Source organism: Diadema antillarum, unplaced genomic scaffold (genome assembly GCF_040938485.1).
Source record: "Diadema antillarum isolate AM-2024a unplaced genomic scaffold, OU_Dant_1.0 seq00001126_RagTag, whole genome shotgun sequence".
Classification (NCBI taxonomy): domain Eukaryota; kingdom Metazoa; phylum Echinodermata; class Echinoidea; order Diadematoida; family Diadematidae; genus Diadema; species Diadema antillarum.
This window is the reverse complement of record NW_027271940.1, coordinates 871,684-896,214: the sequence shown is the minus strand read 5'-3', so window position 1 is coordinate 896,214 and position 24,531 is coordinate 871,684. Positions and strand designations below refer to the sequence as shown.

The window sequence follows — 24,531 nt, the reverse complement described above, 5'->3', positions numbered from 1 at the left end:
CGCAACCTGTGATTGATTGATTGCAGTTCCCCATCTTAATTTCAATCATAACTCTTTTAATAAGATGGATTTGCATTCAATCGTAAAGTTGCGATTGATTTGAATAAATCACAAGTCTTTATAAGACGGGGATGCTGAGATCAAACCTTTTCTCAGATGTTTATGTGACGTACCCAAATTCATGCAAAGAATTCTGATTGTTCAAGCAGGGCCCTGAGGTAAATGTCCCAAAGTCATCGTGGATTGTTAACATTACCAAAGCACAACACGCATGATGACTGGACGTGACAGTCTTCATGTCAGATGCGTTGGTGATGCGCCCTCTAGAGTTTGATGTACGTAAGCAATTCAGTACGGAGATATTATGTGTATACTATACCCGTTGTAGTTTATTTCAGTGTGAGCGAGGAAAAATCAAGAGCGGGATTTTAATAGAGCCTGAGCCAGGTCAGTCAACGAGGACTTCGCCGTATCCCCGAATAATGGCTTTCAGCTTTGGAGGTTCAAGCAGTACATTTGGTGGACAAGCAAACAAACCATCCGGCTTTGGTGGGTTTGGTGCTTCGTCGACTGGAACTTCAGGTAACGTTAGAGTTTACAGGAATTCGCCATGCCCTCACTTGTCTGATGCTGTGACAGTGATGTCCATTCATAAGACGTACCTTAGTGACCGGAATTCACGGTGGTCTTTCACGTAATATGCAATGTACATTGATAAATTTACAAACATTGCAAGTAAAGTAAGTGACCAACTTATCATAGGCTTTGCTTTAACGAAACCTTTGTAGGGTTGCCGTAGGGTTAGGGGTATAACCGGGTATGTGTGATCCAGTTAGAAAAGAACAGACAGACTGCCGTTTTTGTATGGTGGCGTTGGCCATTGTCATTCGACATTGGCGTATCTTGACCGACAAGTAACGTTAAGTCGTCTTAACGTTAACGTTACATTGTTACGCAGTTAACTATTTTAAGGCGAAAAACTTCTAATAATAATGACATTTGCTAGGTCAGTTGTTTGCTTCTTAGACAGACACCATTGATACATTTATTACCAGTCCTCTACTTCCGACTGAGTTCCGTATCAGATGTGATGATGTGTATGTGATGTGATTGCGACGGTTTCCGTCGTTCTGGCGGAAACGCAACTTCGACCCAGTTCCCCCTGCATAAAAATGGTTGTTATTAGTTTTTCCAGCTCATGAGCTTGGTTTTCAAACCGATCTGGAAAAAATATATACAGCCTTACAGGATTAATCAGTAAACATTTTGACTCACCTCTTCCACTGTTTCCTCCTGTTTTCTGGTTGTTTCCTCCACTTCTTTGCAGTGCTCCCCAATTCATCGCCGCCCTTCGTTTGAAAAATGACCGCACGAACGTCTATGGCAAGATAAATGCATGCTCCATACAATCACTATATATCGGTACACTTACGTGCAGTAACATAAGTGTACCGTCGCAATCAATGGTGTCTGTCTACGAAGCGAACAACTGACCCAGCAAATGTCACTATTATAAATGAGAAGTTTTTCGCGTTAGACATACTTGTCAGTCAAGCGTATCACTATCAGCGTACCTGTGATTCTTCTTCCTTTTCTCTATAGAAGGAGGAAAAAGAGGAGAAGCATGTCAATGACTAAATCGCAGAGCTACCAAGTCTCACGCATTGTGAGTGAGACTCAGGCATTTAGGGTCTGTCTCACGATTTCACGCATGACACCCATTTTTCTCACGCATTGGGAGCATAGCTTAAAGGATTAAAGTGAGAGTTGCAATGGAAGGCATATTTCCCTTTTGTCTTTCAAAGTAAGTAAAAAATAGTCACTCAAGTATGCACCAGCTTGCACCATTAAGAGCTAAAGATTGAAAAAGCTCCCTACCGTGGGAAGGCGGACACCCCCTCCCACACCCTCCCTTCGCTCAGTCGTTTCGCTCCCTCGCACACGCACATATGCGCGTGTGCAGAGATGCTGAGTCATGAAAATCTCACTCATAAAATTTTTTTGAACTTGGCATCTATGAAATCGTGATATCGGTCCCCTTTTGTTCTGCATGTGCGTCTTCACTATGTGCGAAGTCTATGGAGGTTGAAAGCAGTCACTGGCTATGACGAAATGAAAGGCGGTGAATGGAGTGGTGGACCATTTCACGATAATGCTGTCTCAATACATATCGGCACAGCTGGAAGACCCCTTTTCTAGACTAGTCCAGATTTGACTTTAATGAGTAACATGTCGGGTGGGGAAGGAATAATGCACTTGTCAATGTAATGACGCACCCCACTACCCCCGGACATGGGTGCGTCATGGTCATTTTTTGACTGACCACACGGGGTTTTTGACGGACACCACAGTCACTTTTTTGACGGACATAACGCTGCAAGTGACGAACACCACAGTCACTTTTTTGACGGACAACACGTTGAAAGTGACGCACACCTCGGTCACTTTTGTGACGGACATCCTCGGTACATGTGACGCACCCCCTTAAATACTGAAACGATTTTTGCATACGTTTTATTCAAGCAATTTCATTTTCTTTTGGTTCGTACACATAACTTGTAAAAGTTTCGGCAAGTTTCCCTTACCATGTAAGCACCGTATTGTCATTCACCGTACATCACGCTGCTGCTACTAGTATTCCGTATAGTAGTATGTATTCTGTGCATGCAATCCATACATGACAATCACATGTGTGCAGAATTTGCGCTGTGTGTGCGCGGCCATTGCTAGTGCGGTGGATGCATACTGCTGCAGCGCAGGTAGGTACACACCACGCCACGGCATTCATATTCCCGCTCGAGTACTGCGTAACTACAGCCTACTAGTCGCTGTACGTAGAGATTCGCACATCTACGTCGCGCGCGCGTCTGGCCAGCTGGTCGGGCTATGCGCTATCCCGCGAGCAGAAAATGGCATGCAACAGGCAGTTCTTCTGCTGCTGCCGTTTCGACAGGAAAGATTGAATTAAGTTGTTACATCGCTGAACAGTCCCTGGTTTGAGATTGAGTATGCATGATTTCATGGGTTTGTTGGAGGGAAAATGTAAGGAGAAAGGGTGGCTTTTAAATTCTTTGCTTGCCAGATTCTGGCAAGCATTTTTTCCTCTTATTCCAAAACGCTTCCCGACTTTGATTTTCACTTGCCGCGGGAAAGCGCTCACTGTAATTTCACTCGCGGTACGTGTATCCAAGCGTGCAAAAATGCGTGCAGTTTTCCACAGCCAAGTAACGTACCATGACGCACCCCTCGGTTCAAAATAATGCGTGTTATTTTCCATAGCCAAGTGACGTACCATGACGCACCCCTCGGTCAAAATTTTGACCGACAATGATGGGATTTTGACGCACCCCTCGGTCAAAAATTTGACGGACAAAGCTGGTAAAATGACGAACACCTGGGTCACAAATTTGACGGACCAAACGAGGAAATGACGCACCCATGTCCGGGGGTAGTGGGGTGAGTCATTACATTGACAAGTGCATAATTAACGTTAATGTCATTGTTAATGTCTAATGTCAATGGTGGGAACTAATGACATGAATGTCTTGGCATTATAAATGACATGTTTTAACATGTCATGTTGACCGAACATGCCGAAAGATCGGTCTGTCTGGTCGTTGGGGAAATGTTCCGCGGAGACTGCATCTGGCTTCCAGGATCCCCTCCTATACATAAAAAAAAATAAAAGACTCCTCCGGACGGACGGATCTTTCTTTTCTGTCTACATATCATGCTACAGCACAGGGAAGTTGAATCAATATTGAATTGAATTGTCTTGATGTGCCGAAACTGAAACATCAATGCACCCTCGTGGCCTTGGCTGTTTCCTGATGGATTTGTTTGTTTGTTTTTTACTTGGACACATTTGTAACATTACAGTGTAACAACTTACAAAGAAAAAGCATGCACACACACACTCACTTAATCATTTTTATTTTTTTTTTCCTCTTGAATACTTCTATTTGTTGGATAATGGAGGAATATTTTCCTTACTGTCTCTTTAAGTGCTGTCGTATCACTGAAACTTAACAGGGAATATGATGTACAGTGTTTGTATTCATGAGTGTTTAAAAAATCCGTTGAAAGAGACTTGATTCAATGAAGAGGAAAATAGTATTGTAGCTTAGAGCTCTACTTCTGTATATTCAAAGACATAGAATCTAGTGTTCTGGACCTATGGGCAAAAGATGATTTTGCAATGCATTGTTCGTAAACTTACTTTGCCAAAGTTGAATGTGTGAATCTCAGTCACGTCATATTGTGGCCTTTACTGTACAGGATTTTCCTTTGGATCCACTGCAAAGACCACGGCACCTAGCCTTGGCTTTGGCTCTCAGTCGGCAACCACTTCGACAAGTGGAGGCTTCGGCGGCTTCGGAATCAAGCCTATCGGCACTGCCACGACAAGCACTGGTGGAGGCTTTGGTTTCGGTGGCGGCCTCGGGGGTACCACCCAGACCACCACCTCATCTTCTGGCTTCAACTTTGGGTCGTCCACGAGTGCAAGTGGTATGTGGAAGCATCTCACACAACCTCTATTTCATTGCCATCAAGGAAAAGCTAGACAGGCATTCACCATTTTTACTAGTCTATCTAGGATCTGGGCCCTGTTTCATAAAGCTGTTTGTAAAGTTACGCACGACTTTACGAATGACTTAGATATGGCAAGCCAAGTGGGTTTCCTAGTCATTGTTAATTTCAATAGCTAAAGTTGAAATTTGCAGATGATAATGATTATCCTTACATGTTAACACATGTTTTTTAGTTAGAAGTGTATTTTTGCCCCAGTGTAGATGAAATATTGACATACAGTCGTACTTTGTTAAAACGTAACAAAAAATATGGGCACACATATTGGCACTTCGTATTCCAGTCGTTCATAAGGTCATGCGTAACTTTAAGAACAGCCTTTTAAATCTCTCTGCAATCAAAATACTGTACATCCACTTAGAACTGGCAGAAAAAATAGTTGCAAACTATTCTCAGTCGTATAGGACCAGCTAAGGTATAAAATGTTTTGCTATCAAATACAATAACTGTATGCTCCTTGAATCCATTGCAGGGATACTGTATTTTCTGCCATCTATGACATGTAATGTTTTATATACCAGGTTCAAGTGTTGGTTGGAGCTGCACTTGTATCAATGAGTGCAGATGCCATGTTTGTTGTATTGATCTTTGATCGAGTTTTAGTGTTGGGTTTGTGTGTGCGAGTGTCTCGTAAAATGTTATCATATTTTTGGGAAATAAACCATAACCTGTTTCTGTGAGGCAGCACTGCACCAATGGCTGAAGTAATCTTTGATAAAAGCTTCTGTGTACACTACGTAACAAATCGATCAGTACTATCTTACCATGCTAAGCTGCAGTCTTAGAAACTCATAAATTATATAGGTTTTTAGAAATGAAAGCAACATTTCTGTTGTAGCTTAGCCCGTTCCATACTGAATTCTAAAATCCCTGTAGACTTAATACACAGACCACCAGGCTCTTGTATGAAATTAGTTAAAAGTGATTTGGTTGATCACATTTGTTCAATGTGATTATGATATCCTTTGACAGACTTAAGGACAGTTTTTGTATTTAGCATAGTACTACAGACAGTACTTGTACACTGTACAGTAGAGTACTGCTAGTGCTTCTTAAGTGTTCGAATGTGTTTTGTTGATGTGTGTACATAACAGTTATTTTTGTGGAATATGCTGTCCCTTACAAACATCAGTAGTATGTTTGCTAGAGTGTATGAAGTATTTGAATTGTTTCAAAATAATATTAATTGGTAACTGTTTTTTATTCTGCAGTGACAATGCACCATTCTCCATTTGTTACTTAATTCAACAACAGTTTCATGAAGATTTGCATGTTAGGATAGAATTTAGAATGATGTTTTTTGGAATCTTACTAATTTGCTTGTGCTTTTATTTATTCACTGCAGTTGATATCAGAATTTAGGGATAACCAGTCCTTGTTATTACACATGCTCTCCCAAGACTAACACTTATGTTTTGCATCTTGTATGTACATGTACACTGTGACTAAATTACCTGAACAGGTGTTCGGACTGCATTGTGCACTTGCATTTGTCGTGGTGTTGAATTTGATGAGATTATTTGTAGTAAATTAATTCTAATTCAGAGAGTGGTCCTCTTTCACTCCAGGTTTCAAATTCCCTGGTGGATTTGGATCCACGCCCTCGAGCTCTGGGTTTAATTTTAGCTCAGGTGGGTACATCATTGAATGAAATCTCATTTCATCATGATGTAATCATCAGACATATATTATAATCTTTGTATCGGGTGAAGCCAACACTCACTTTACACAGCTCTTATTGTGACATTTTGATCACTTTGCCCACGATCCAGCCAACCCATGGAGTGGAAATATTAACTTCAGTTGATTAATCAAAAGACAGCACCTATTTGCCTACTTCCTTTGCTCAGTTTGAATACTCACATGAGTGCAGTCTTGTGTTCTTCTGTGTGTTTGCGTGTATGTGTTGTGTGCATTGTTTTTTCTTTCTTTTTGCAAACATAGCAAAAAATAAGGTCAGTCAATAGTATCTTTTACTGTATACACCATATATTTCGCGAGTCTAAATTTTCGCGAATCGGGAATTCCCGACGATTTCGCGAGTGGTTTTATTCGCAATCATGGAGTCCTGTACTGAACGGAGAATTGTACATGCGTACGTCACATTCACATCGGGATCAGAGTCAATATCTTCGCGTGTCTTTAATTTCGCGAATAGCATGTGACCCGACTCGCAAAATTCGCGAAAATAAAAACCTCGCGAAATATTCGGCGTATAGACTGTATTACAGTATGTGGGCATGAAGGATCATTTCACATCCGTATGACATTATTAAGCTATTGGTATAATTCATACATTGTACATGTGGTTAATGGTATTGAGAATTGAAGGAACTACAATGTGCCGGTATTGAAAATTGTGGTGGCTTAATAATTTTAATGGGGTTGAACTTGGCAGACTTAGCTGTCTTGTGATGTTGAGTTGGTATACCTGCACAAGCATACCAAAGCATAGAAATACAGAGCATATAAAAAAAAGGGTAATCCAAACTAAATTTGGAGGGCTACCAATTGATAATTGCAAGCTCTGGAGAGTGCACTGTTAGTTGTGTGGAAAGAGGAACTTTTCCTCTTTCCATTGATACCCAATGATGTTTACAAATGTCATGCATGACTGAGCAAATGAACTTTTAAGACAACAATGCCAAATTACACTTTTTCCAAGTTTGAGTGTTATCATTAAGGAACAATGCATGTCTCACTGAGACATGCATTAATATACATTTTGGGGGAATTTGGAGGAATTGGGCAATTCCCCCAAATTGAGGAATTTTCAAAAATAGTGTTCTTCTCTAGAACCAGAAATGATAGAGCTAAAATTGATACTACAAATATTGGGGGGGGGGGGGATGTCCGAATTTGGGCCCTAATTGTACATTTTCATCCTCTATGTGAGAATGCCTGGTCAAATTTAGGTAGAGCTGTGTGTAATTCAGATGAGTGACTGCGTGAAAGGTGAACTTGCGATACTCGGGTGAGCGCTAGACCCGCGGGTCTCTTGTATTCTTGAAGGTATTTGGTGTGTGTTTCATCCTCATGATTATATTAATAGATACAATATTTTTTATAAATGCTTTTTTCTTAAAGGTATTTTGTGTGTATTTCATCATGATGAGTACACTGTACGTGTAAACTTATTTCTACGCAGTCTTTTTCTTTTTAAGGTGTTGGGTGTGTATTTCATCATCATCATTACAAAATGTATATTAATGTAAATGCCTACAAATGGTGGTAAATTATTTGCAAAAGCTTGATGGGGGAAAGTCAAAGCTATTGTCAAAAGTTTTCTATTGCCCTGCTCACTCCTTTGCTTTGCAGCAAACCAACTGTTATCAAACTGATACCTCTTTGCTTTCACTGACATGGAATGTTATAGAACGAATTTTCGTTTCTTTTTTCCAGTACCTGCATTTTCTTAATGGTTTCTTGATGTGTCACTTGCTTTTTCATTGCTGTAATGTCACCGTGTATTTGACATGCATCATGTACATGAAATTACTTCACTATTTTCAATTGCTTTCAATGTTTTTGTATGTTTACAATCGTACAGTCAAACCTGTCTTGGCAATCACCTGTCTATAGCGCCCACCTGCCGTATACAGCCACTAAAAACAATTCCCTCCCAGAGGAAAAGCATGTTAAAGAACCAGTGTATATTATAGTGGCCACCTGTCTATAATGGCCATGTTTTTCGTCTCCCTAGGATGGCCACTATAGACAGGTTTGACTGTACTTCTTCTTTTTTCTTTTTGGTCCCAGCAGATACATTGTATGCTTTGTATGCGTACATTGGTATGTTTAATGTGCTAGCATAACCATCTTCTCTCCTATTCTTGGTGATTGTCATTAATTCTACTTGTGCCTTTTCAAAATGAACAAGATAATCTGAGTTTGCATCTTTCCATATATTATTATGTACATTGTTCCACATCTGTGGAGCAGCGAAGAAAAATTATTCTCCTTTCATTCTTGCTGGCATGGTTTGCTCTGCAATGCTCTGCAAATGAAGCCGTTCAGTTGTTGTTGTTTTTTTCTTCCGTACGAGGTACATGTGTATGTCAGTTAGTGATTTAATTTCATTGTGCACTGATGTGCATGGTATTCAAATCCGAATTTACTATAAATGAACTTACTTTGTGTAGCCTTTGGCAGCCATTGCTTGTCCATAGAGCAGATAGTTTTACCCATGGTGATGATTCTGTTTCTAGGGTTTGGATCCAAGCCGGCTGGATCATCTCTGTTCGGCGGTAGCTTTGCCCAGCCCACTACAACCTCCTCTGCCAACAAGCTGGGATTTGGGCTGGGAGCAGGAACCACAACAACAGGTGAGTTTGTGATTGTCAGAGGATAACGATGACTCGATCAAAGACTGTGTGAACTTTGAATATACTTGTATGTGAATTTCATAATTCAGTGTTGATGTTCACCGTTGTACTGGTGATGGCACAACTATTCATATTTAGTAGTATGTGGCATGCTGTCTCACTTTCCTGAAGAGTGTATCATGTCAAAGCCCTCAATCTGTTACTGTCAACAATTTATTTCTCTATATAGCTTGCTTTTCTGTGAGTGATATTTGAATCGGTCCATTGTGAATATTATGTTGGGTTTTTTTCTTTTAATTCTTAATTCAAATGTTAACTTTCTCATTTATTTGAAATACTCATGCAATGCAAGATACATGTGTATACATACATTTATTTTACATTATGTGCATCAAATAGGGAGGTGGTATATTCTTTATGTTGTGTATTTTGTGTCCTAAACAAAATGTGCTAGAACAGTTTATGAACTCACTGAGGCAGATTTCAAGATGGTGATATGTATACCCTGGCTTTTTCCCCCCTTGTTATTTTGCAGGAGGAGGTCTAGGCCTTGGACTAGGAACAGGTTTTGGTACGCAGCAGCAACAACAGCAGCAGCAACAGCAACAAGGTATAAATTGAGAACTCGGATCAAAGCATTACCACTCTTTCATGAGAACAACTGTAATATGAATACTTTATTTCAATTTTGCCGTGTTTTGTATTATTCATGTAAATGCAGTTTTAGACCCCGTTTACAGTGCAGGGCTGGGCCGAGCCGCGGCCGAGCCCGGCCTCAATTGTGGTACTCGGCCCTGCAATTTTGTCTGTTTACTGTGGAGGGCTTGGCCTGGGCTTTTTATTCAAACCTTTCAATATTTTGTCGTAGCGGCACTCTGCTTGTAAACAAACGACTATTGTTGGGAGCGCGCCGGTCGCAATTTGGTACCGCATTTGGCCAAGTTTACGCTTACAGTGAGAAAAGGCTGGGCTCGGCCGCGGCTCCCGAGACTACCTCCAGAGCTTGACCAAATACGCGGCCAATTTTGGTACTGCAATTTGGCCTTTTCACTCACTGTAAACAGGGTCTAAGAATCCTGTATCAGCCTCAGGGCTGTTTTTCAGTGAGTCTGTGCATCTGTTTACAGCATAAGACAATATGTGATATAGTACAAAATATAACATTCACAGCAAGAGAAAGAATATATTGAGTAACTTGAAATAAAAGATTGTTTTTCTGCACTGCACAGTCCTGTCTAATATTGGTATTCACTTCCATGCCAAATCAATTCACTGAGGATTATTGGAATGTGTTCTTCGAAAACTAGGTGATCTTAGAAAAGAGATGTTAATGGTGTGATATATTTTATAGTTGAAATCATTTTTGTGAGTATATTATACGTCTAACTTATGATTTGAAAAAGAGGAAAATTGCAAACAAATGTAATTGCAGTGTCTTGTTGCAGCAGTATCTCAAAAGACTTAAGATTTGGTTTATCCTATGTCTCCATGCAGGTGTGGATAATAACCTGGTACTTCTCGCCGCGGCCCTTTCTGTGCCCAGTATCTATGGCGACAAGAGAGATACCATTCTTGCCAAGTGGAACCAGCTGCAGGCATTCTGGGGCACAGGAACGGGCTTCGTCAACCAGAACACTACTGTGGACTTCACCCCAGAGAATCCTTTCTGTCGCTTTAAGGTGGGTGGATGTCATAGTTTAAAGGTCACTCAAAGTTTACAGATGTTAATCATGAACTCAAACGTCCTCCCAATGATCATTGGGGGGAGTTTTTGGCCAAGAAGCAAAGATTGGACATGTATGACTATTGCTCTCTGTTGCTTCAAGACTGGTGAAGAGGAAAGGGGTGAGGGGTCACTTGGGGTGCCAGATGTCATGGTTTGAAGGTCACTCTAATCTTATAACTTATACTCATGAACTCCAATGTCCTTTCGATGATCATGGGGGGAAAGTTTTTGGCTACGAAGAAAAGATTAGACAGCAGCTCAAGTTTTGTGATTGTATATCTATAGCTTTGTTGTGACTTGGCTACAGGGGGATTGATGTTGATTATGGTTGTTTAGTTGAATATTCACCTTCAGCATGGAACTCCTTGTGACTCTTTTGATTGGTCAAGACTTGTTTGTCAATACTGGTTGCTATGATTATGTAAGTGTGGCCTAACTAGCCTTAGCTCAAGACATGTCATGAAATCATTCCTGCAGCCTTACATTCATTCTCTTGTCCTGTCTTTCAATCCCTGTGCCACAGACTGTAGGCTACAGTGTGAAGCCTTCAGCAAAGAGTGAAGATGGCTTGGTGGTTCTGCATTTCAACAAGAAGCACACCGAGATCCGAGCTTCACAGCAGCAGATGGTAGACTCCCTGTACAGGATTTTGGGCAGTAAACCAACTCTCTCTGTCTGTGTTGAGGACGTCAGACCACTGCCAAATGACAAGTATGGTCATTCATGGAGAACAACCCAAGTCTACAGTAAAAGTGGATATTTTTGCCTCAGTAATTTTTTTGCGCTCGGCCAGGAAAGATTAGTTTCGCATGTTTTTAATTCAGTGGAATCGAAACATGAACTGCTGCAACATACTGTAAAACCAGGAAGGTTCGCGTGCATTTTAATTTCGTGACTTTCGCTAATGCCAGAATTCGCGAAATTAAAATGCACGTGAAAGTTCTTGCCTACACAATATGCATTGGATGCCACTGGCAATTTACGAAAATTTTATGCTGCAAGAAAGCCCGTCAGCTCCAATTCGCGAAATTTTCATGCCACGAATATATCGTATTTTACAGTATAGGAAGCAAAAATGTTCACATGATTTTATTTTTGCGCTAATTTCTGGTTGCGTGAAATGTGTGAAAATTTCAACACCATGAAAATTTCCACTTTTACAGTATTTGCAACAGATTGACAATTACTAAAGTATGTAAAAATGAATATGTGGTACCTGTTACTATAAGGAATTATAACCAACACTGGCTATTGGGCAGAAGCTCAATGACACCTATCTAGCAATCAGAGGTTCATTGGTTCCAGTCCCGCCCAAGTCTTTATGCCCATGATTTTCTGTACACTACCACTCAGACACGGAATAATCAGTGTTTATTTATGTCAATGAAAGGCAGTTTGTCAATCAGTTGCAGCCAAAGTCTCATTGCGCACTCTGCAATGCAATTACATACTGTGATTCACTACAAGAGGGTTATTTGGTTCTTGTGTACTGCCCAGTGCACTGTGAATGGTTTAAGTTTTGCTTATCTTAACAGTAATTACAAACTGGATACAGAATTAAAATAGTCGCACTCTTCATCTGTCACTATACCAGCATTAAGCAGTGAGTGTTCAGAGAGGGGCATATTTTCTATGTGTGGACCTGCTGTGACAGTTGGAAGCATAATAGTTTTATTTATCCAGGGTAGCCTCTTCAGTGTTGCCACTGCTCTACCAGAGGGCCCTGCCATTATTATTACCCTAGCGTTGCCAGGTACCCATTTATACACCTGGGTCGAGAGGGACATGGTGGGGAAAAGACATTCTGTCCAAGGATGGAAGCGCAAGGTGGGAATCAAACTGGGGTCCTCTGATTGGGGGTCAGGAGTCATATCCACTTTGCCACAGCGCCTCCTCAGCATGAACATGAAAATTTTCTGTCAGCGGGAAGCAGACGCTTCAGTCAAATTGTGCTGAAACATATTTTGTTTTATTTAGATAACAAAAAATGAAGATATCAAAATGTTGTGATAATCAATCACTTAGTATGATTATATTTCCCAGGACTGAGGTTGTCATCTACATCCTGGAGCGCTCCCCCACTGGGGCCACCAAGCGTATTCCATCCACTGAAACATTTGCCTTCCTGAGCCAGGTTACCACCAAGCCCCAGCTTGGTAGCATGGGTGTAGTAGACCTGGTTCCCCGCCAGTCCCTCACTCAGACACAGCTGGAGCAATACCTCAGCAACCCTCCACTAGGTGAGAACATTCATACTTCCTCCCCAAATACCTCAGCAATACTACCAGTGCTCTGATTATATGTATAATTTGATAGTGATCTGCAGTAAATTGCCCATGTTGCATCATCTAGTGTAAAAACATACCAAAAAACTGGATTATTAGCTTAGGGTATGATGCTATATGAGGGAGAAGATGAAAGACAAAGTCTTATCTTGTATTGACAAATGGAAATTATTTACATCAGCCGTTCTTTTGTCAATCATTCAGTGTTTCTTGTGACAAGCTTCAGAGTTACAGTGAAGAGCTGTCAGAGTGGAAAATATGTCATCTAGGAATGCATAATATTGTACAAATTGACTTTTTCTTCAATGTGTGTTAACTCTTTCTGTGTAAAGAGTTAGAATCTCTTCCAGTACTGCCAGGTGCTATCTTTGATAGATTTCAGGCAGCTTTTAGGCTTAAAAAGCCATGGTAACAAGTGGAGGAAGTGATTTTGGGTTGCTATGGATGTAGAGTGTGACTGTGGTTAGTTGGTGCCGACACGTACCAGGAAGTCTTTGAATTGATGGTACTTGCCAGCTTTGAAGTAACTGTAATGTTGAAGTTTGACCCTCGTGAGACACGCGCCACGTGACGGCAGAATGTTCCCATCTGTGACCAGTAATCAAAGTACAGCAGTGATGCCGAACATGAGCTCTTGATAGATACCCGACTGCTCTTAAAGTTAGGTTGGACCTTTCCTTACTCCAATCACTCAAAGAGACAATGCTGTAAAATTTGTATTGTGAAATTTCCTAGGATGATTGACGAAGTGGTCCCCCAAATCAAATTGTTTGATCGGAGAAGTATTTCAAGGAATCCATTCCTGAAATAAATAGTTGCATATCAAAATTATTTTGTACAAGAGTAGATGATTGAAGTATACAGATACTCTACTGGCTTGTATGGTTTTGATTAGGTTAGGGCTCTCAGTTCAATAAAAAAGCATGTCCTAGTGGAATGATGTGTTGTTGCTTTTGTACCCCATTTGCATTCGTTTTTTTTTTTCTTTTAATTCAGTTTGTCAGAGCAAGACTTTGTAGCCATATCAAAGCAATGTAATATTCCAACGTTGCCATTCTGCAGTTTGAGTTTGAGCTAAAGTGCCCACATACACATCCCCTGAAGAATTCTACCATAATTTCTGATAAGTTTGTTCTGTGTTTGCCTTTATTTTCACGCTCTGTTTGCCCCGAGTAGGCTACGATCCCCGCCTGTGGCGCCAAGCACAGCTGGACAACCCTGACCCAGAGAGGTATGCCAAACAATAGACGCCATTTAACACTCCTCCTCATCTTACCTTTATTCTGATTATGATATCATGGTCAGAGACAAGCACCAATTATCTATCCAATTTTGTAGTCAAATCTTGAGTACTGGTCAACAATTTTTGAGACAACTTTACGCCAGTCTCCTGAGGCACAAATGTTGTAAAGGTCAACTGAGGCAAATTCCAGAGAATCTAGAGTGTTAGACTTTTCCTTCATTCAATAGATGCCATTTAGCACACCTCTTCAGCTTGCCTTCATTTTAATTGTGATGTGTCAATTATCAATCAAATTTTGAAGCCAAATGTTGAGTACTGGTCAAGAGTTTTTGAGACAACTTTGCCTCCAGTCTCCTGAGGCATAAATGTTGTAAAAGTCAACAAAGGCAACTTCCAGAGAATCATTAGTGCTCGACTTTTTCATCATTTCTTCACTTCGGTCTTTCAGTACCACCTCATCAGTTGCATGTGGCAAAATGATAGGTTGCATGTGCTGAATGATAGTGTAGAGACTCAGTGGACTTTGATCAATACTGACAGAACTTCTCATGATGTATTAACAAAGTTCTCTTGTCATGCTTGCATTTTGGAAAGTTTCTCTTTTTCGGGAATTTAATTCAACTAATGAGAATAGCATCGGTAAGAAACCATTGCATTGTAGTGAAATGGAGCTGAGGTTAGAAGCAATAATGATAATAAAAAAAAAAAACCAGTGGAATGTTTTGCATTTCATATGCAGTTAACGTATTCAAATGTCCTAGTCTTTAAAGTGCTTTAGAACTTTATTTTTCCCCAAAACAGCAACAAACAAAAACAATTTCCTCAGTTAAGCCGAACTGATGGGAATGTTCTTTTTTCTTCTCTCTGATATAGTCAACACTTGATATGAAATTAGCAAAAGGTAATGATAAAATGCAGCTGTACATGTTTCCTTATGCAGGATGAAATTAGGCAGTTCTTTGTCACATATGGTTGCACCTAATGTTGAATTAACCCGTTGAGGATGAGTCCCGAGTATACTCGGGCAGATGTCTATGGGAAATGCGTGTTGTAGCAAAATCAAACCGTCCTCAACGGGTTAATAGACTTGGGTAAAACACGTTTGTTCCAGAAACATTTCCAAGCTGTTATTCATTTATTCTTCTTTAAAGACAGGAGGTACTAATCAGTACAGAAATTATATCATCTTTGATCACACCATATTCTGACATTACATTTTGAGGAAAATATTACCCTATGCTATGTGTCCTTTAAAGATGTATGTACCAATATCATACTCCATTGCAGATTAGAAGATGACACTTTGTTTGAGTTGATTGTCAGGGAAACTTGAGGAAGAGAAAAACAATTCTTCATCACTTCCTGAAATTAATTGAACTAAATTAGCTTTTAAAGAAGAGTCCTTAGAGACCAAATCAATGACAATGAATTTCTCTTTCAGTGCTTTAAACAAGGTAACCTAATGAAATGTCAATCAATATTCTCAGTTCGATTCAAGATTGCCGTTTGTTCATGACTTGGTTGTCAGAGAAACCTGGCACCAAGCGTTAATTTAGTCCTTCGTCATGAAGGATCTCCTGTTGACCTAAGAGACTTCAAAGCACCAAATGTTTACCTTCAGTGGAAGGGTTGTTGAGCTTTTTCAAGAGCTGTGTGACATGATTGATTTTATGGTCATGGGACAATAGAAAGTATATGTTTTCATTCTTCAATCTGATGAGACATGATTGGTACAATGTTTAGAGGGACAAGTTAAAGTTAACATGGTGTGTCCTTCTTAAATGACAGCTGGTTTGTGCGTGTCTGTTGGTTCATCTTTTGTGTCCTGGTTGTGAAGATGTTTTGATTGTCAATCATGCCAGTGTGCAAGATTGTGGTTGATCATTAATGAGAAATGTAGTGAAGTTGACTCGGACTTTGTGACTATGCAGGATTTTTGTTGTCAAGGTTTGTGATGTGTGTCTACTCCCACTTCTTATTACCATGAATGTTAAACAAATGGTAAAAAACAACAACATTATTTCATAGAATGTAGATCCATTGATTTGTTTTAATTGCAGCTAAATCTGCTATTCAAGTGTCCATTTATTAATTCTTTTACAGTAACGTCTTCATGTCTATGAGCCACCAGAGTAACGCAGAGCTACAAATTTGTAATGTTACTTATTTCTTTGACACTATGTGCGTGAAGAAATGAACTAAGTTTCTTGTTGCAAATGTAAATATGGGTGGATATTCCTTATTGCAGCTCGTGTAGAATATATGAGATTATTATCTGTATCAGGCATCTGAGCTGTGGTTCTTCGAAATTGTATTCCCCTTGTTTGATACGCGCGGGATTATACACCAGCTGGGAGAAGAGGAGCAAATTTTCCATATTCCCCGCTTTGGGAAACGCCTATGGGATTTGCGTGTTAAAAACGAGGGGAATATAGCATCCGGGCACTTGAGCTCCCAGTGAGGAAAATTTGCTGTTGATGACAGTACAGTTTCTCGCGGAGTGGTTTTGCGACGAAGGGCAATTCCCATAGGTTAACACGTAAAACACGTAAGGGCGATCGCTGTTACTGTGTGAGCCTTGCTGTTTCTATGCGCGCCGCATACCCGAGTTTCGCGACAGAAGGCAAATTCCCATAGGTTAACACGTAAAAATAGTGGACGATCCATGCGCCTGTGTGAGTTTAGCTGTTATACGCGCGCTGCGTACCTGAGCTGTGTATAGGGATGCAGCGTGCAGTGTCGAGCTGGCGCCGAGTGGAAAATTGTTAAGATTTACATTGTAATGATTTATTTTGCTGCTCAAGATGCCTGAAATGGGTAGTAATAATGATATGGACTGTCTACTTTCGGGGCATACAACATTAATTGCCCTCACTAGAATTGTATTGCCCGAGTTGAAGACGAGGGCATTACAATTCTAGTTCAGGCAATAAATGTTGTATCCCCCTCAAGGCCAGTCCATATTGTGTTATGAAAATACTATTCACTGACACACAGGTAGGGATTGACATTGGTGGTTGCCCGATGGCCTTGGGCCACGAAAAAATTCATCTGGGACCACAAAAAATTCATCTGGGGCCACCACACTTTAAAAAAAAAGCATATTGATGGCCCGACCTTGCAGCTAAGATTCAAAATCAATTACTATGTATTCTTTTGCTTTGTGCTACGACACTTCTTTCTCCTTTTCCTCTCAGGTTGATCCCAGTCCCACTAGTGGGATTCGATGTCCTCAAAACAAGGCTAGAATATCAGCAGCAGGAAACCCAGCAGCACCAAGCAAGACTCGATGTAAGTATACATTCCTAGTAGTACTTGGAAATGAATAGCTACTTGTAGAGACCTCTTGCATTATTCTCACAGTTTGAATCCCTTTGATTTGTGTAGTGTCAATGGCATCCTGTGAGATCTATGTTTCAAGTCACACAGTGTACAATTCAGTCTGTCACAGTCTCGCTATAGCTAGCTAGTTGTAGATCTGTAGGATGATTGTAAGGATCAACTAAGGATTGTCCTAGAGCAAGCAATATCTATGCATTCCCTAGGAGAGCAGTTTCAGGCTGTTACAAGTCCAATTACGCAACTGGTGCATTCACCAAATTCAAAAGTAACTTACAGGGGTACTGTCCAACCTCCCCCCCCCCCCCTACTGAAAATCAAAGTGCTATAAACTGATGAAGAAATGCAGGAGACCTGAAATTCATGCAAGGCAAATCTGAGTACAGATGCATATGTTGCTAGACTTTTAGCAATAGTTGGGCTTCATGGTTGGCTGAATCTTGAAGGCGTGTGCTCCAGATCTCTGAAAAGAAAAATTAAGTTACCCAGCAAGGCAGTTACCCTATACTGTATGTGCATGACAGCAGTAAAGTTTGGTTGCACTGGGCAGACTGGAGTATGGGTTTATAATACCTTGCATTAGGGGCAGATAACGCAATCAATCAATCAAACCAACCAACAACAATAAAACAACAACAACAACAACAACAAAAACAAACAACAACAACAACAACAGCAACAACAATTGAGCGCTGGCCTGCATCAGGCAAGCATTGGGAAAAAAAATGAACTGTAGTTACGGTTTATTCAGTATCTTTTGATGACCTGTTCCTAGTTGCAAGTAGATCATAGCTACTTACAAGTACTCTTGTGCCCACGCAGTGATGGCAGATGAAATCTTTCAATGTCCAAGGTTTGAAGTTTAATGTCAATTTTGTTCCAATACTCCATGTTTCAAGCTCATGAGCAAAGACTTGGAGAAGTTACAGCAGCAGCAGAACGCACTACAAGCAAAGATAGCAGAAAACAAGAGACGGCATCTAGAGCTGTCCCACCGAGTGCTACAGGTAAGACAGAATGTGGGTTTGCAGTCATTCACCTTGTTGCATTCTTGTGTTTCTACTTCCTTTTTGCCTTTGTGAGGATGGGAAACATCACTAAATGGCATTCTTGATTGACCTTTATACATTTGACATATCTTTTATTCTGTTATTTTGTTGAAATAGCATTTGTACTCTGTGAGCATACCATTGAGGCGGACCTCCCATGCAGGTTGCCCCAAAAAGGGATATTTGTGTAGCGTGCAGTGGTTGACAATTATGTGAACTCGGCTCCCTGCTGTAGAAGCATTTATTATATTTTTCATGATATCCTAACCTGGCGCCACATCACATATACAAAACCATTGTCAAGGTGTATGTGTGATTTTGTGTGTATGTGTGTGTGTGTTTTTTTTTTTACCTTCATTGGGGAAAAAGTATTAATACCTAGAAAGAAATGGCGTGCATATTCAGGAGCAATGGTTTCTGACTTTTCTGTGCTACCCTATCCTTGTACATGAATCAAAATGTTTTGGCCATGTGTTGCAAAACATAGTCTGCTTCCACCTTGACAGAGGTATTTGTGCTGTCATCTGGAATCACTTTGTATTCATTTCACTGAAATCTATCCATGAAACTCTGTTTTTTTAATGCCATGTCATAGGTTATGGCAAAGCAGGAAGTTCAAAGGAAACAGGGAGTATCCATTCAGTTGGAGGAGGAACAGCTTAGAACACAGCTGGAGGGACTGATGGCCGAGTTAAATGCACCTACACAAATGAAAGTGAGTCTGCTCTGTGTACAGTATGTCTCAGGCCATGTCTTTGGCCATGTGCTGCAAGACTTAGGTTTAGTCCCACTAAATGACCAAAACCTAACTAATTATTCATAGCCCGTACATTTCCTGTACTTTAAGAGCTCATTCTGCCATCTCTTCTTGTTGATATGTGAATATACTTCCAACTAATTAAATAGTTAAGAGATGAAAGTAAATGTTGACAAAAATGGCACACATTAATTCTCATCATCATGCAAAAGTAAGAGCCCCAAAAATTGATTTTTTAGTTGTGTTTACAAAACGATAATCAACTTTCAAGAAGGACGTCTTCTATGAAGTATGATGTTGAGAAAAAATATGGTGTGATAAATAACTCTTCGTGCATTGTGTGTTTCAACATAGGCACGGCTGAATGAGATGTTATCGCAAATCAGACTCCAAAGCCATCTTCCATTTAGTCGGAGCAATGAACAGTTTACCATCGACCCAGATCTGCAGTATGAAATCAAGCAGGTAAGTCATGATTCTTTGGCTCTCCCTGTCATACTCATATTTGCCAAACACGTGCACCAAGTTAAAGCAGCTGTGATAGCTAAAAGCAACAACAAAAGCACACTCAGATAAAGCTACATTTCAAAGGTTAGCATGCACTTCAGCAGTCATATTTGACTAAACTGGGTTATATATTCTGTGCTGGCTGATGTGAGCACAAGAGCTCCCAGGTTGTTTGTGGTAGATGTTTACAGTGTTTGTATGTGGTGAAGGCTGCCCTCTAAATGTGACCCGCTACGACAAAAAGGTCCTAAAGTCGCGCACGGTCGAAGCCGTGAAAATCGAGTTTGAAGTCAGAGCATTAAAATTGGTCAAAACTTACAATTTTCTGATTTTGATATATTATTGGAGTCTAACATGTCTTCTATGAACTGTCGAAATTTTGAAGCAAAATGATCAAAGGAAAGACCAAAAAATTGCGTTTTTCTTAGCCATATTTTTTGGCGTTTCAACGAAGCAGACACTGGTTCGAAAATTTGGATTGAGCGCCACAGATAGGTTCCGCCCCTAACAACGACCAGAGTGATCTCATTGGTCAGTTTGCTGCTTGCTGCTACCCGAAGCGTGAAGATCGCACACTGCCCAGTCGACTGGTGCGTGCGGGCGGGGTGCGCTATGCTCAGCCGCTTCTCACATCCTGGTCACTGATTGGTTGGTGAGGAGACCGCCGACGCTGATGTGCTTGAATGAACTCTTTGGGGGTTGCTAGGGCTTACCTTCTATTGTCCAGAGGTGGAAACGGACTTGCGTGTCCCTTGATCGCGATTGCGTCGAAAGGAAGACTTTTAGGGCGCTTTTCTCGAAACAGTGATTTTCCAGACATCTCGACATGCTCTCTTTTAAACATCGATATCTCCGCAGCCGATTATTTTTATGCCTCCGCCACGTAGTGGTGCCGGAGGCATTATGTTTTCGGGTTGTCCGTCCGTCCGTCCGTACGTACGTCCGTCCGCTTTCGTTTACGCGATAACTTGAGTAATATTGACTGGAATTTTACCAAACTTGGTCCAAGTATGAAGTATGATAAGGCAAGGATTTGATTAGATTTTAGGTGAAATCGGCTAAAGGTCAAAGGTCAAAGGTCAAGGTCAAATCATGAAATTTATCTGTTTAGGCGATAACTCAAGACTGTATGGAGCAAATTTCACCAAACTTTGTTGGAGGATGATGTATGATGGGACAATTACTTGATTAGTTTTTCAGTGAAATCGGACAGAGGTCAAAGGTCAAAGATCAAGGTCAAATCCTAAAATTTATCTGTTTACGTGATAACTCAAAACTGGATGAAGCAGCTTTCACCAAACTTGGTCCAAGGATGATGTATGATGGGACAATTAGTTGAGTAGATTTTAGTGACATTGACAAGAGTTCAAAGGTCAAAAGGTCAAGGTCAAATGCTAAAAATGTTGTTATTTCCCCCATATCTATGCAATGCCCGCAGTTATTTTCTTGAAACTTAGTGTAGACATGTACTACTGCATAAAGATTCTCCAGAGAGTTTCATGTCATAAGGTCAAAGGTTAGGTGAAAATGTTGCAATATCACTTTTCTCACAAATGGTTCAATGTATCTTCATGGAACTTGGTACATATGCATGTACTGACTGGCAGGGATTATCTAGGGAATTTAGGGGTCATGGGTCAATAGTCAGGGGGTCAAAGGTCAAGGTCAACTCCTCAAAATGTTACTATTTCCCTCATATACTAGTATATGCAATGATTGCATTATTAGTTTTTAAATTTAATATATATGTACATGTATTACTTAATGGAGATTCTCTTGGAAATTTCCAGCCAGAAGGTCGAAGGTCAAAGGTTAAGGGTCAAAGGTTAGGTTTAAATGAAAAAAAAGATATATTTTGTACTGTAATTACACTCTTTCTTCATACCTTGAAAATTATACTCAATGCATAAACTTATAAGGTCGGTCAGAAGTCCAGTAAAAATTTTCAATTCCCCAAATATGTGTACCTGCACTCTTTAATAGACAATTATAGCAAACCCAGTTAGTGGAAAGTGAACATTCAAGATATTTCTGATAAACCTGTTATTTCGATATTTTGCCAGTTATGTGAAACTGTCATCACACATTGTGAAGACATTGTACTATACACCTATTGGGAGAATCATGCATTATGGCGGAGGCATCAGTCGCCGTAGCGACATTTCTAGTTATGAAATGTGTTATATATCAATTTAAAGCAGAAAAATTAGGGGATTATATCATGCAATTTTCAAATAATCGACCTCCCCCGACTTTAGGATCATTTTGTTGTAGCGGGTCACAAATGTTTCAGCCTAGTCAGAAATTATCCCAGTTTTATGCCTCTGCCACAAAAAGTTGCCACAGAGGCGTTATGTTTTCAGAATATTCATCCGTCCTTCCTTCTGTCCATAATCAATTTTGTGGCCAACATAAGCAATAAAGAACCATCTAAGGTATCCACATGAAACTTGGCATGCGTTGTATGTGTGTACGAATTGACAAAGCTGAAATGCTTTTAAAAAATTCTAAAATTTCAATATTTTTCTTCCATATTTGGATAATTACTCAGAAGTATGGTCATGAAAATTGGTACATGTATGTATGATATTACCAGGTAGTGATTATGTGGAGAAAGGTGTGGGCAATGGGGCCGAAGATCAAGGGTCAAAAGTCAAAGGGCACAGCATGGCGTGACCAGAACCACCTTTTATTCCCTCACTTCTCAGCCGGAGGAACTCTCAGTGGGCCACGATGGCCACCAAAAATAAATAAAAATATTTGTTGTCTATCTAACTAGACCTCGAAAAAACTTATAGGAGCCAAAGATGGCCTTGGGTTGAATAAAGTGGAGAAGCATTTGGGCCTTGGGTTGAATAAAGTGGAGAAGCGTTTGGGCCTTGGATTGAATGAAGTGGAGAAGCGTTTGGGCCTTGGGTTGAATAAAGTTGAGAAGCGTTTGGGCCGTGGGTTGAATAAAGTTGAGAAGCATTTGGGCCTTGGGTTGAATGAAGTGGAGAAGCGTTTGGGCCTTGGGTTGAATAAAGTTGAGAAGCGTTGTTCTGTTCACACTGTCTTCCCTCCATCTTCTCTTTTTCCATCCATCTCTCTTGATAGCACCTGAAGCAGCAACAAGAAGGCATCAGTCAGTTGGTTGGTATCATCAAGGAAGACCTGGAAGACTTGAAGCTGATTGAGAGAGGGCTGGAGGATGCCAACCTCACTCATCTCCATGGGGCCCGCTGATGATGGCGTCACACCATCACCCATTCCACTGGGCTCCATTTTCCCTTTTTCACCGGACAGCGGAACTGATACATTCCCGAGCAGCTCAAATCTGATAGAAGTCGTAGTGCGGGCATTGTAATGTGTGGTTGTGCGATGGAAAGACTCTGTAGGAGGCCGAATATGTTTGGTTGCACTCAGATATGCTGTAAAGGGGCATGAACTTCTGCCAGGATGACAGTGCCAGTGGAGAAAACTTCCAACAGTACAGAGGGATAGTAACACATGAAATGATGTTGCTGAAAGATGATCTACTACCTGAGCTGCCAAATCCATCTATTCTGCAGGAGACTGTGAGGCAATTGAAATATCTCTTCATGCCCTCTATAACGAAACACCAAAGCCTCCCTGGTTCAGGTATTATTTTGGCCTTTTGAGGTTCATGTAATCACCTGATTACCTTCCTGAATGCTCTGTTGAATCTCCCCGAGTTTTGTGAGAGAATGTTGGCAGCACTGTCTACAACATACAAATCTTATTCTAATTGTCTAGTTCTCTATTTCCTGAAATGAAATCAAAATACATTAAGGAAAATAAATAAATGAATTAGCTAACAGTCCTGCTCAAAACAGGTAAATCATAGGACCATGACATCTCCATTATACCCCCTGTTTTTTTCTAGATAGAATTTTCTTCTTGTCATTATAGTGTCATTGCAGTAATTGATCAGTAATTTTATCATTTCTAAAGGACAAAGCTATTTTGGAGAACACACCAAACAACACAAAACATTGGTTCATAAATTATGTTTGTGATAATAAAGGCAAAACTATAAGAGGCTGATCATGTGGATATACAAAGATGACCAAAACTTTTTTGTCTTTTTTTTTTGTACAGTGATTCTTATGTACCCAATAACCATAGCTTAGTAATTATTTGAACTGTCTTGTCTTCCTGTTCACATAATTTTCAACCATATTTGGCATATGGAAATCTCAGAACAAACTATCGTGTATGGTGAAGGATGAAAAAATCCAACATTTTACATTAAAATTGATTTGTCCTTGGTAAACGGTATGTTGTGCAATGATTAATTTGGCTCTTGGTGATAACTGGATAAAAGATGAAAATCTGACTTACTGGGTAATAGACAAAGATGTGAAGATCAGGCAAGGTCACTTTTCAGATAGGAGTGATAATCTGTTCCGAAAATTTTCAGCAGCAAATTTCGCTAGATGTAATCACATGACCTGCTTCACTTTAGACATACAGTGGACACGGGTCATAACGAAGTCCTTGGGACCAGCAGTTTTCTTTTATCATATTGAAATTTCGTTATAACCGAACAAATAAACAACAAAAGACATAGAGCGTAACGTTGCGGCCGGAATTTTTCACTCTGTTGTAACCAGAATTTCGATATAATCTTGTTCGTTATAACAGGAGTGCACTGTACTTAACAAGCTGTTATTTTCGTGTGCAAATATTTTCGTGAATTGGGAGGTT

General features: G+C 40.3%; 1 protein-coding gene across 1 annotated transcript; it reads left to right on the top strand.

The window, feature by feature from the left end:
- The first annotated feature begins 451 nt into the window (after window positions 1–451).
- On the top strand, window positions 452–23,369 carry LOC139743992 (nucleoporin p54-like). The gene is made up of 13 exons (XM_071654460.1): window positions 452–582; window positions 4,279–4,509; window positions 8,799–8,915; window positions 9,451–9,525; window positions 10,410–10,594; window positions 11,165–11,352; window positions 12,685–12,881; window positions 14,103–14,157; window positions 17,367–17,460; window positions 18,408–18,515; window positions 19,153–19,272; window positions 19,669–19,779; window positions 22,918–23,369. The coding sequence occupies exons 1-13, from the start codon at window positions 483–485 to the stop codon at window positions 23,044–23,046; spliced, it is 1,710 nt and encodes a 569-aa protein (XP_071510561.1). The 5' UTR covers window positions 452–482; the 3' UTR covers window positions 23,047–23,369.
- Window positions 23,370–24,531: the final 1,162 nt, after the last annotated feature.

Excerpts from the sequence above, each read along its gene's own strand:
- LOC139743992 (XM_071654460.1), top strand. The coding sequence starts at position 483 with ATGGCTTTCAGCTTTGGAGGTTCAAGCAGTACATTTGGTGGACAAGCA. Across the intron at positions 11,353-12,684 it reads AGACCACTGCCAAATGACAA|GACTGAGGTTGTCATCTACA; the intron begins GTATGGTCATTC and ends TATATTTCCCAG. Across the intron at positions 19,780-22,917 it reads TGCAGTATGAAATCAAGCAG|CACCTGAAGCAGCAACAAGA; the intron begins GTAAGTCATGAT and ends CTCTCTTGATAG.